The sequence below is a fragment of the Molothrus ater genome, chromosome 7 (assembly GCF_012460135.2).
Source record: "Molothrus ater isolate BHLD 08-10-18 breed brown headed cowbird chromosome 7, BPBGC_Mater_1.1, whole genome shotgun sequence".
Classification (NCBI taxonomy): Eukaryota; Metazoa; Chordata; class Aves; order Passeriformes; family Icteridae; genus Molothrus; species Molothrus ater.
Window position 1 is genome coordinate 16,579,225 of NC_050484.2, and position 14,129 is coordinate 16,593,353.

The 14,129-nt window shown below is 36.4% G+C and overlaps 1 protein-coding gene across 3 annotated transcripts in view; it reads left to right on the forward strand.

Moving 5' to 3' along the window:
* Nucleotides 1-13,360, forward strand: part of LNPK (lunapark, ER junction formation factor) — a 54,361-nt gene extending 41,001 nt beyond the window's left edge. For 2 of the 3 annotated variants that reach the window (XM_036386621.2, XM_036386622.2), the window contains exon 13: nt 1,130-2,523. In XM_036386621.2, coding sequence (XP_036242514.1) covers nt 1,130-1,326 — 197 coding nt within the window. In that variant the 3' untranslated portion in view covers nt 1,327-2,523. Of the gene's footprint in view, nt 1-1,129; nt 2,524-7,770 lie in introns of those variants that run through there. The other variant, XR_004980519.2, reaches the window with a different exon arrangement.
* The last annotated feature ends 769 nt before the right edge of the window (nt 13,361-14,129 follow it).

Sequence of the window (14,129 nt, forward strand, 5' to 3'; positions counted from 1 at the left end):
ATAGAAGGGATAGCAACTGAAAGAGTAGGTTTAGATTAGGTATTGGGAAGGTATTTTTCACTGTGAAGAGGGATGAGACACTGTAACAGGCTGCCCAGAGAAGCTGTGGCTGCCCCATCCCTGGTGGAAGTTTTCAAGGCCCAGTTGGATGGGGCTTTGAGCAACTTGGTCTAGGGGAAGGTTAGAATTAGATTGATCTTTAAGGTTGCTGCTAACCCAAACCACTCTATGAAGTTAGAAACATTTGATAAGGCTAACGTTTTTCACCTGTAACTTTGCATCAATTTTGCACACTGTTCCCCTTCACAGTATGTGTTAGTACTGCATATTATTGAGTAATACTTAATAAATCAGCTGCCATCAACAATACCATTCTACAGTACTTTTGTGTCATTTAGTGCAAAACTTTGTTCAGGTTTTCAGTGCTTATGCTTACTTCAAAATATGACTCTTACTTCTCATATGCTACTGGAGTCCTGTTGTGAAGCTAGAATATACTTCTTTAGAGGCAGTACTTAAAATAAATGTTTTTGACCTTAAAAATATGCTGGTTATCAAAGAAACTCCCACCCTAGATGAAGAGTAAGTATACTCACCTCCTGTGCAACCATCCTACACTACCCCAGGGAAGACAGAATATGTAATAATTTTCATTGGCTGGTTTGATATATTTGGTGTTTTCCCCTGATTATCAGACTCCTTATGTTTAAAGTAGTTTCAATCAAGAAGAATGTTTTAGTTTGTGTGCAGATTGAACCCTTATAAAAAAAAAGTTCAACAGTTGGTGAAACTGACATTGCCAAAGACAAAGAATTGCTATTGTGTTTTTAACATCTCACTTCAGTACACAAGTTTAGAAGGCTTTTGTTGAGGATGAACATATGCAAGTCATACATAGTATTTTCTTAGTGAGAGCTAAGCTCTTTTCCATAGTATTTTTTCCCTTAAATTTTAATTGTTTTACCTGTGACTGTCTTAGAAAAAATCAAAGTTTTTATGGGTTGAGAACATCATGCAGTTACTAGTCAAAACCTATGCACAATTGCAGAATGTTTCGTTTGCTTTTATTAGAATATTAGCTGCCTCTTAATTTCTGCAAATGGCTATTTTGTCATTTTTCTTTTCACAGACTCTGAAGATGATGGGGCCCAGCTCGTCGAGACAAATGACACAGATGATAAAGCACCAAGTTCTGAGCATCTAAATGATAAGCTAGCTGAAGAAGTTGAAAAAGAAGAAGCAGAAAACATTTCAACACCCGAAGAGGCTATTTCAGAGTCTGCTTCAGCTGAACAAAGTGAAGAATCTTTAATAAAAGCAGAATAAAATACTTCAAGTGCCTTCTGTAGCTAGTTTTTAGCTTTGTTCATGCCTGTTGTTACTATTCAGGTGAGCTTTTTTTAATGGTACAACTTAAAAATCTTGCTTGGGCTTAAACTGCCTCAACTGCCACAGTCTGTCAAAGCTATGTGTAGAAGTGGGTATTGTAAATTCAGCATGTCTCTTTAAGTTAACACATAGAATGTGTAGTTGGTTGAAGTCTAACAGTTGTAGCTCTTGTTCAGTTTGCATATTTAAAAACTTCAAAGTACAAGCTTTGCTAAGGGTGACTTACAATTTCACATCTCTTTAGCTGTCACACATTAAGAGCAATTACTGATGGCAATTGACCTAGTGGGTTTGGTCTTGTGAAATTAAGATGCTTTTTAATGCTGCCCTGTTCAAATGGATTGACTACACGTTTAATACACAGATGTTTACAAGCTACAGTGTCATCCGACATTTGACTTAAGCATATGGAAGTGTCAATGCAGTGGTGTTAATATTATTCATTGTCTAACTTCTTGACAGAATTCAGTTAAATGGCACTTGGATAAATGGCATCTCCTTTGGTGTTTGCGTTGCAGATGAACCAGAGGCACCTACATGCAAAACTGTTTTGTGTTTACATGAAATATGAGAAGTCTCTGCACTTGATTGTACTTGAATACAAAGCACTATTTATACCTGTACTATAATGATAAGATATAAGTGAATTTTGTGCCTTTGTGTATTTTGTTAAAGGAAAATAAAGACATCTAGCAGCAATACTCGCTTTGTGATTCCTAAAACTGAAGAGAATTCATGTTCTGCTGTATGCAGCTAATCTACAGTTACTTTGTGCAAGTTCAGAAGGAATGTGCCACCTTAAAAGGAGCATGTCTATTTGTAGCTAAGGTGGCTTTGATAGGATAGAAATAGATCCTCATGAGAAGGGGAAGTGCATGTGCATTTGCCAAAAGGCTTTTCTAACTGTACCTAAAGCTAGTTGATACTATTTAATGATACAATTGCAATGAATATTTGCTGCTGGATTACTGAAAATGTAATTTTTTAAAATTGCACTGCTTTTTAAGATAAGGACATTTGTTACACATTTCCTGTTAAATGTAACAGCTGCGATCCTGGATTGGACTTTTCTGGTGTCTGTGAGGTACCTAAGTCAATCAGATTTTTTTAGAAATAAATGCTGAACATATGTGACTTGGTTGATTTAGTAATATTTTTGATAAAAGTTTTATTTTATACAGTGTTGTGTACCTCACTACAGGGAGAGGCAAATTTCAAAATAATTTTTAATCTAATGGTTTTTACGCTGTAAAGATAATAAAACCCCTCAATCTTAGTAGTTTGAGAGTCCTCTACAAGAAAAGCATGTTTCTCAATGTGACCTTAGTATCCATGTCTTTATACAAGACATAATTATTACATGAACAACAGCAATTAATTTTCTTTCTCAACTGCATGCTTTATTTTCTGATTCTTTGGGGGTAGTTTAGAAGCTCAGCCTCGCATCAGTCAGAAACAAGTGTGGTCTGTGTTTAGATTAAGAAGGGATTTTTTTCTGCTTCACTATATTAATTGCAATTAATATTTTATTTAGCAGTCTTAATAGACAGAATGTAGGCATGTGATTAAAGGAGTACTCATAGGTGTTTGTCTATATTTACATGAACAATTAGCAAATAGGCATTTTATGTGTGACTGTCTTAGTTGGGAATACAAAGAAAACAGTCTCTTTTCAGGACATGTCTTACAGTATGAGTAAAGTACAGGGTACAAAGTGATAGGGGAATTAATTTTTTAATACTTTGAGAGAAGATATTTTAGATTATAGAATTTATTTTAAATGGAAACAATTTTGCCTGAAAGGGGGCAAAGCTTACTTATTTTTTTGTAAGTTGCTAATCTCTACACTGCATTTTGTGCCTCGCTGATTTATCTGCTTAAAGGCTTATTTCTTTGGTGAGAAAACAAATCACAGACCATGTGAGTAATTCAGCACAGTAAATTGTTGGGTATACTTACATTATGAGTGCTAAAAAGAAGTAAAATTTGATATCCTGATCCATCATATGGGAAATGAAGGCATGAATTACTGTCAGTTCAGAACTTAAGGTTACTCTAGGCACAGATATTACTTCCTTTTAAAAATGTGCATCTGAAGTGTCTGGTCTTTTGTTGAGTAATTTCAGGTCTTTCCATGGCAAGCAGTGGCTGAGCTGTAATGCATGTAATATCTATAGAATTGACTGAGAAAACTTGATATTGGACCTACATATTAAAAATGTTTTAGCCTGGAACATGTATATTTTCCCATGTCCTGTTTTTGCCAAAGAAATGGACATTTTTAGGATTTTGGGAGTATGAACTATTCTGTGGAAAAAAAAAAAAAGGTATTTGGAGGGGTTGGGGTGGGGAATTATTTCTCACAAAATTCTTAAATGTGACGTGAGAAACTTTCCACAGAAGTGATTGCTACTTTTTGTTTAATATATCACTGAATATATCAAATATATAAAGTAGAGACAGTCAACCTGATGTGAAAACATATACTTTTTAGAATGTGAAAAACCTGCTTTGTGACCTAAAAATAACTACAACCTTTGAGCACAGGAAGATTTAGTTCTAAGTGCATGATAGAATTGTCCTAAAAGACTCTCATACTTAAAAATAAATGTATGAGCAGTCATTTCCATTAACTGCTTCAGAAGGCTTGATGATTATGTAAAGGATGTCCTAGAATTTTGGTAGAGAAAAATCTATTTTTAACTTTCTAATTTTTCAGGGTTTTAAAGCAGCTCTAGTAAATGAGGGCGCACAGGGTTAATCTGTGGGTGAATTCAGGCTCATGATGATACATATGACCATTATGGACTGAGCTGTTCTCATTTTACAGTAAGCATTCGCATGTTACTCCTGCCAAGTGTTGGTGCCCAGTCCTGATACGAACATGGGAAGAGGATTCTGTTTCTGCAGCAGTTGCTTCTTGGCTTCTGTGTACTGTAACTGTGGCAGTAGTAAAAGGCACCTGTCCAAGAGGAATTGAATCCAAAAATACCTGTAAATGAACAGCACTAACCACACTTAGTCATCTCTGTAACACAAAAAAAACCCTTGCAGGTAGGAGTATGTAGACAAAAAAAAGTAGAGCAATTGTCATATTTAATCCAGTTGCAGTTTGACTCTTAAGAATGAGGAAATGGTAGAAAGTAGAGGGAAAAAAATTAAAGAAACGCTGTGGTTCCATATTTTGTTGTCTTCTGACATCTTGGCATGTGCTCAAACCTCAGTTTTTTCAGAAGTACTCAGATTTTTCACAGGACTAGGCTTCTACAATGTTATAGGAGCCCGCTTTCTTTCTGTGGCCAGGATGAAAAGCAAAATTGAGTGGGGTGGTGAAGTAACACTTAGCAAGCTTGTTGATGTAGTGTTTTTATTGACTCTGGAATATTATGAGTAACTGTAGAAATGTCCTTTATTCGCTTATAGTTTATAAACTGGGGAGGAGGTATCTTGGCTGTGTAAAAACTGTCACAAAAGACAAATAAGTGTTCTACTTCAAAATAAATTGAAATGAGGCAATCAGATTTACATTTTACTTTAGAAGTGAGTTAAAAAAGGCAATAGTATTTTGAATTCTAATACTTCTTCTAAAGGAGAACACAATTGATTTTCCTTGGACAATTTGAATTAAAACATTAGGTGGATTCTTGTTAAGGTGATTTCTCAAGAAATCTGTTTAGCTTCCATGCAGGAAAGAGATGCTCCCAAGGAATGGAAAATGAAGGTAATGCAAAAGTTGATGGTTTAAAAATGGTCTAGAGATTATCAAAAGCAAGTGACTAAGGGTGGGTATGGTTGCCTTGAAGTTAAGAAGATTGAACCCCATGTGTTACATGAGTAGAAGCCAATGGAAGGACTTAAAGATGGAGTGAAACAGTTGGGGGAAAGAAGGGATAGTGTTTTTTTTTCTTTTAGAACCAAATCTTAATCAAGAGATAAGAAAGATGAGCTTGAAGAGATTTTTTCAGAAAATGTGGTAGGATTTGGCTGTTACCACATGACAATACGTAACTCAGGTTACTATCATGTTCCTATGTCAGAAATAATAAGGATGGAATTGACAAGGAATCTTATTTAGAGAATTTTGTTTGCTTTTTAGAGTTAGTTCCAGAATAAGCATATGACAACAACTTGGTAGAAAAAAGCTGTCTAGCTATTATGAGAGACTTACAAAGTTTTTTAACCTAAAGGCTGGGGAGAAACACTTCTTTGTTGGTATATGGTTCTGAACTTAGCAATGTTTGTGCACTTGTGGTTTTGTGGTGCTGGAGGAGTGAGAAGGCTTGGGGAAACTTTGATTATTCAGTAGCTAAGTCTGCTATTAAAAACTTAACAAAAATTAAAGACTTTTTAAGTCTAAACACATTCAGTACAGGAGTACTGGATGTAAAGGAAGTTTTAAATAAGCTACTTCTCCTTATTTATTCTGCTTCTGGAGTGAGGTTTTGTTAGGTATTCTACCATGAGGAAAACTGTTTGTGGGGTAAGGGATGTCCTGTCTGTGAATGCTGCACTAGAACAATACCCTTGAAGATTCATTTTGTGGCTTTGGCAAATAATAATTTGACCAGTTCCCTGAGTGTTCTCAAGCAAAATCTTTAGGCTTTCATTTCCTTCCGTGTCTTACAGACTGCTTTAGGCTTATTTGGTTTTTTTCCCTAATCTCTCTTAAGAGTTCTTTCCTGTCCAGTCATGTGGTTGAAAGTTAGTACCTCAGAAGTCAGCATCTCATGTTTCAGTTCCCTTTTAGAATTGGTAAAATGCAATCCTGTCCAGATTTCTGGTGTAGTGAGCCTCTGAAGGAGACTGTACAGAAAACATATCCTTAATACAGGCTAGTTTAAAAAAAGGCTGCAGATACATCAAGTGCAGAGACATTAGGAGGAGAGTAAGTTTTCCAGGAATAAAGACTGGAAGTTTGAAAATTCCTAATAATTTGGGCAAATACCCTTGCAGGAAGGATTAGATTTAAAATGAGAGGGCAATAAAAGATTGCTCCATGACTAGTGGATTGTGTTTGATTGATGGCATGTGATTTCTTATACTTGCTTAAGAATGTTATTTAATGGCAGTATATATGCCATATATATGGGTGATGGAGATTTTTGGTGGTTGTCAGAAAGTTTTGATTCACTGACAGGGAAATGTATGTGAAATGATTACTCATCTTTGGCAGTGCTCCTCTCTTCTATGGTGTGGTCTTTAGGTGGAATTCATATGTCTCAGGTTTGTGGAAGGTGTTGAAGGCAAGGAATTACAGCTGGTGGGGTTGACTGGCTCCAGATCCTGGTGTATAGTCATGCACCAATGTTTCTATCAGAGGACAGACTGTAAATTTCCATCAGAAATGTGTCCTAGTTGAGCTTGTCTGGTAGTCTGAAATTCAATGTACTTCCTGCTTTGAATTCTTGGCCTTTGTATGAGAAGAATGGCATCCTGAGTAGGTGGGAATTCTAGCCTTGGGTTTTTACTAGAGGTTTTTTTACACAACATTATCTAAATTGGATAAGCTCCAATGGTGTTTAACAATGGCTACTGCTACCCCCCAGCATTTAAAAAAATAAGAAATGGAGTTGTCCCTTAAGATTGCGAGTCTCAAGGAATTTGACTTCACCATTGCTTTTGATTTGTGGGCCTCTCTGGGGTCTTGTCAGGTCACATTCAATCTTTTCTCTGAAAGAATAACGATTCTGTGATTCTATGAAGAATAAGACCTAGAGAGGTATATGATAGGCAGGATAGTGAGAAGAGCTTTAAAATGAAATGTATTGATTATACAATAATTTGTTCCCAAACCATGGGGTTTTGAGATTAAAGCAAACACTTGAAAGATTCTCAGTAGATTATTTAACTTTGCAACAGTGAAAAATCTAAAGCACTGTATCATAATATAACTTTCAAGGTTGTGTAAAATCAATTTGATCATGACTTAAATTTTTGGGTAGAAGGGGATGTCGTGACCAAGTCTTGTAATACTGGTTATTTCTCACAGTAGTCACTGTGGGAATAAGCCTATTTCAGGACTGCCACTGTAGGTATCTAGCACTGTACTGCTAGGATTTTCAGTGGACAATTACTAATGTTTTTCAGGAGCACCTGAAAGCCTTTATAAGCCTTTGCCACTGTGAAATCATGTATTCTTCTTCTGTTGTGTGACAAAAGTAATTTGCAAAAGGGAGATTGCAACCGCCAGAGAAGAATACATTCAGCAAAATCCCAAGATAATCAGATATAGGAGAAAATAAGGGGTGCAGATACTGGAGAGCTGACAATTTTGGGTGTTCAATTTGTAAATTCAAAGTCATCTCTAAATTTGTAAACTTATATTGAAATAATCATTCTTTCTCTCTTTCTCTCTCCATTTTGCTGCCGCAATGAAAATAGAGAAGCTGGATTTGTAGAAAACTCAAGCAACAAAGACCTTCCAGCTCTTCTCAAGTGGTCTGCCCTCTAATTCCTTGCATCACTTCAAGGAGTTCTGCTCAGTTGATGAAACTTAATTTTTGACTTGTTCAGCACTCAAAAACATTTTACAAAACCACCAAGAAAATTCCTTTTTAAGAAAACTGTTTTGAATTATGTTTTAAAGGAAATGTGAAAGTTATTTCTTTAGGAATGTTTGTACTTGCATTTTTTGTATAGTGAGCTTTTATTTAAACAGGAGTACCTGTATATTTATAGATGCTCTCGTTGTAATAGCCTTGTTGCATTAGTAAAGGGTATGTTTGTTTATGTACTATAAATATTATCTTTAATCAGAAATATTATCTTTAATCATTCTAATCCTAGATGTAGCCTTGACTATACATCACCTGCAGTTGAAATTCCATTAAAATCGATGGCAAAAACAATAATGAGTGTGAATTCTTAGGCTCTAATACAGTTCCTGAAATGTCTGTCTTAGCTTTTCTGCTTGTAATTGAGAAAATATTTGAACTTGTGCTCCCCTTTTGAAATTTACTGTTTTACCAAATGAAGCAAATTTTAAAGCATATGAAATGAAATTACATAGCTTGTTATTTGAATATATGCTGTCTTTGCTGTGTATCTAACTTCTTGAGGAAAAAGCTGATAATGAAAAAGCTATTTATTTGCCTGAGCCTAATTGATGATTTGAGGTGATAATTCTGTTTAATAGTTCCTTCTGTGCTGGCTGTACTTAATCAACTTGAGTTTTGTAGTTATCTGGGTGTTTTTGAGGACCTCATATGTTACCAAACAAGGATGAGGGAGCCCTTGCCTCTTTAATGCAGCCCCTGCCCCCCAGTTGGACTGGCATATGTAGGAGAAGAAAGTTGTTCAAGGTTGAGTAGTTTCTGATAGGACCCATTTGTCTGTGCTACAGCCAATTGTGAGAACTCCTGGCTCATGGCATGAGCAGCCAGCTCTCCACCCTCAAAGGTCAGCCTGGCACAGGACTGCAAAATTTTGTGTGTGCTGAAGTAGAGGCAGGAAAACCTGCCTTGACTCAGGATTGAAAATATGTGGCAGCTTCAGAGAGAATTGTGGAGTTGTGAAGGTGCTGACTTTGGCCCACGATTCCACAGATGTTTCAGGGTGGGTATTGCAGCTTTTATTGTATCTAAATGGTGATTTATGTCCTTATTCCTCCATTATTGTCCACAATGTACTGCCCTGTGTCACAGGCCTGTATTACCTAGTTTTTTCAGACTGTTTCATTTTCATTAGCACAGCTGCTTTAGCTTGTGATCAGTGTACTGCACCTCATTGATAATCTAAGAGGGTATTAGAGGCACAGAAGTGACACGTAACCCTGTAAGTCTGGCTTGATTGACCCCTTCCAAAACATGGGTTCATTTTTTTTTTTTTTCAAATCCAAGTTAGCCTGCATCCATTTTCACACAGATTCCAGGCAGTTTAAAGGTTGGTCAGATTCGAATATTGCTCTTTCAAATTTGATAATGTATGAGTACAGAACTGTGACCTTTGATACGTAGTAATACATCAACATGACACGAGCAGTAAGTGCAGCAATTACCTTTACTACACTTCAGATTGTGTTTTAGTTCTCATCTTGCATGCAATTATTTCAGAAAAAAGGAATGCCTTTAAGTTAAATATTTTTTGCAAATAGCATAAGTGCAGAAATTAATCTCTGGGGACTTTCCGATTTACAGGTAAACGTTTTCAAATGAATCTTGGCTTTTAAATTAACATTGTTTTAGTGGTAGAAAGAAGTCTGGTGCCATTGGCTTTTACAATACTTTTATTTTCTGAAAGAGTTTCTTTAAACATTTTTGTTGTGTTCTAATCTAATCTAAATTTCATATTCTAATTTATGGCCAAAGCCTGATCGTGCAGGCAGTTGACATGTCACTGTGTTCATGTTGCTCCCATGATAATACTCATGAGTTGGTTATGTGCATGGTAATAATGCAGGTTTACATGCTTTTAGGTGCCTTTCAGAACATCAGAGCATCTCAGATGTGCATCACATACTGATTTAAGAGGCTGTTTTTCGGTGCCCCAGCAATGTTTCATCTTTTTCCTGAGCAGATCAAAATGCATTTGGTTTATTTCCAGATGTTCTTTCTCACTTGTTGTTATAAATTATTTGGATAATGATAGTGCACAAGAACTACCTGGTAGTGCTATAAAAACACAAATCAGTACTCCTTGCCAAAGAGCATAAGGCCTTGAGAGGACTGATAGCAGTTGTGGTTTCTGTTCTGTGAGCTAAGAATCAGAATAAAATTACTGTGTCGTTCTGAGCAAGCAATTGAATAACCATTGGATGGTGACTCTGTCAGTGTTGTCTGTCACAACCTAAACTCAAAGGGATAATTTGAAGTAGGACTTCATGTTCTTGTAAAATACCTGTCTCCTCAGCAGCCAAGCACTGAGTGGTGTTGGTATGTCAAAGTTAGGCACTGAACTTTAATTCAGGACCTTGGGGAAGTGCTTATTTTGTTCTGTACTGAGGTGAAATCAACACCTTTTGGAATTGCATTCTTTAAACTGTCAAAAATGTACACCCCTTGTTCCCAAAACCATTTGGTCATTCTGGGGCACAGGAGGCAGCTGAGCCCAGTGGCTGATGTGGAATAGGGACTGAAAGCACCACTCCCTTCCCAACCTACCATGAGCAGAGGGTGCTTTTGCTAGGCTGGCTTTGTCTTTTAATCCCTGCCTGTGGAGGCTGCTCACTTGCTGTACATGTGCACTTGTTAAAGATTGATAAAACTGAAAGCTTTTCTAATGCAATGGAAGGAAGGGTGTCTTTTTTTGCTCACTATTTTCTAGCAAGTAGCTATTGTGGTGTTGTTTGTCCCCAGGGAGTAAAATCAAAACAAATTTATTAGATCACCATATAACTTGCTCCTAAGCAAGCTCTTGACCATACAAATTGTTTTGCAAGGCCACAAGGAAGGTGCTACCTGGGGCCAGCGTGCAACTGTGGTTTTGCTTTGTCTCTTGTTGCTTTTGCCCTGTGCCACTTAAGGGCACTTGGGCCCTTAATTCCTTTAAAATATGCAAAAAAGAAGAGTTGTTTTTTTACTGCCATTAAATTTTAAATGTTAACAGCCAGTAGTAACTTACATTGGGGAAAAAAACACCCAGTCTACTTTTCTGCAGTGTTTTCCATGAAAAAATGTAAATACTGTATATGTGGAAGTCTTGGGTCTATGCTGCTGACTTTCCAGGTGATGACAGCTCAGTGGGGAAGTTTGTTTTGCAGCTGGGGCTCCATGTTTGTAGAAAGTTCCTTAGGGTGAAAGGCTGCCCTTGTGCAGGTAGGTGACTCTGGGTAGAGAAGTGAATTTGTTACTTGACTACAAGTAATAAGGGGATAACAATGGCAACTACTCATTGCATGTCATTATTTGTTGATTGTTATTTGCTCATGCTGAGTTTATTATTTCTGGTAACAACTTTGGCTTCTTTAGTTTTCTATATTGTATACTATTAACCACTTTTTTAAAAAGAGCTGACAACACTGGTATTCCCCAACATCTATAAAATATTTCCTTTCATATTTTAGAGAAGGGGGTGAAGGTAATATTTCTTCCATGATTCATACTATAGCAGTATGACTAGAAGTATTTATTTTTCAGAAATGCTAGGATTTTTGTTTGTTTCAGCTATTTGCCTAGATCTATGTGTTTTTTTGGCTTTTTAAAAAATCGTGAATGATAGCCTGGTTGCAGAATGTATTTTCTTTTTAAGGCTTATCTTAAAAGAAAAGACCTAGCAGGTTGCAATGGTAAAATCCTCCTGGAAGGAATTGGTTGAATTATTGAAGAAATGGTAGGCAGCTGAAATTATGGACACTTAATGGAAAGAACTTGGCTAAGACTGTGCACAACATCTTGTGAATACTCCTGATACATCATAATAAGGCATTATGTTTGTCTAGTCATGAAGTCTGATCTATTTGATTTTAAATCTCAGATTGTGAGATTAATCTCTGATTCTGAGTGAGTGTAATGATTCTGAGAGCTGGAATATTGTTTGCCATTGTGAACAGTACTGGAGGAGTCTCAAAATATATAACGCAATAGATGCAATTTTGTTTGATTTTTTTCCCCTAGGCCAATTTAATTTTGATTTATTTGCCTCATTAACCCAGGAATTCAGAAAATTGAATGCTACCTGAGTGAGGTATTATTAACACTAGTGAAATATCTTCAAATTCACTTCATGCTTATAAATTAGTCTTTTGAAAGCATTTTAAAGGCATAATGATGCTGTAGTGAAAATGTACAGCATCATTTAAAAAATGCAAAATGCTTATTTGATTTCAGAAATAAGACTTGGTCACCTGACTTAAATATATACTGATCTATTATTTATGCTTTGAAAATAGAGCTGATAAAAAGCATAAGTGTTCTTGATATTATATTTTGTCATATCTAGCTAAAAAGATTGAAATCCAGAGAAACAATTTTCTGAAGATATGAAATAGTATGCCCTCCTGAACCCCTGGGGAAAATAGCCTCTCTGTTTGCTCAGAATACGAAGCAGTAAAACAGTATAAGTAAAACAGACAGCCCATGTCACATTCCTATTTGTACAGTCTGGAATGATGTTTTAAAAACATTTTCTAGTTATTTTTGATAAATAAATGGCACAAATAACATCTGCAAACCAACCCTGCTGATGTAAGATTTTTCAGATCAGATTTGTTTGTCAGTGAAAGTTCAGAAAATTGCCTTGCAGAACTTAAGTTGTATAACTCCCAAAAATATGCATACCAAATGTGTAAGGATATATTTTGTTGTCTTTTGCCCTTCCTTGGAGAAACTAATGCTGATTCTCCATTATCTTTGCTTTTGGGCTTAGAAGGTAGCTTGATAAAAATATGGGATATCAAAAAGCTTAGCTGCTAAACACATGTTTATGAAGTGTTAAATAGCTGTAAGTTCATATTCATAGTGGAGCATCCAGCTGTGTATTTGGAATAGTATGTTGAGGTTAAAGCTCTGAGATTTCCCCCTGAGCCAGTATTGCTGCACTGAAAACTTGGCTTAGTGCTTGTAAGATCCTTCCAGAGGTGCTGCTCCCACCTCTGCTCAGGGTGTGTCAAGGACAGATGTGTGTTGTCTGCTGTTGCTCTCTTCAGCTTCTGCCAAAGGCTGCTACGCTGGGGCTGAAGGGAAGGTCCTCCAAATATTGTGGCTTTCAGAAATGCACTCTTCAGTTCAAGGATGCTGCTGCCACTCTAATTTCCATCACTGGCATAATAGCTGAGATGGAAAAACATTCCTTGGGCAGCAGGATTGAGAAATCTGATGTCATGACTCTACCAATGCCTGGTTGCCCAGGACTGGCAAGGAAGGTGTGTCTGTACATCTGCCAGAACATGTGATATGTCCACAGATAAAAGATGCATGTATTTTTTCAATATGTATGTGTTTAATAGTGACCAAACCCCACCCCTACCCCTCCCTTTTTATTTTATTTTTCAGTCTTTAAAAGATAATGATTTAATAAACTCTTCTCTCTGAGCTTATACTAGGCTGGAATATTACCTGTTATTTTAATACCTGAACAAATGATGGGGTTTACCAGATTACTAACATTTAATTGAGTGATTTTCCCTTCAATGAATGAAAAAAGGCCTGGGTAGGGAGTTTTTGTAAGGATCAGGGGTAGAATTCTAGAAAAGGTAATTTTTGTGTTCTGTTTGCATGTATTCACTATTGTATATAATCATAGTGGGGATAACTGGCATACTGAATAAGCTCAATGTTTGCTTCTCTACAGCAGGTATAAGAAGGAATGAACATGGTAATGCTAAGTTCTAAATCCAAGCACTTCTGATCCACCCAAGATTCATTTCATGTTTTTCTTTAGCAAAAGGCTCAAGTGCCTCAGATCATACAGGATACTTTGTCTACCAATATTTTTCATTTTTAATCACAAGGACAGTGTGTATCAGTCTAAAGGGAATCACCATGTCTTTATTGAACCTGACTTTGTTGCATCAATCACTTCCTCAGAAGTCTTATTCTAATGTGGTGTTTGTCCAAGTAATTATGAATTGAAATATTTTGTATTATTGATAAACAATTAATGGTTTCTGTAATGCCTGGTTGAAAATTCCTTAGCTGTGGGCAATGTGTGTCATATTGCATGTGAGGTGGAAGACCAGAATATGTTAGAGAGAAAAAACATTTTTCAGATGTTCACTTACTAGCTTTTATGCTTAAAGTTTGCTAGGACTGCAAGCAAATGATTTAAAAATTATTATTTACTGGAGTTCTAAGGCATATTGCTAG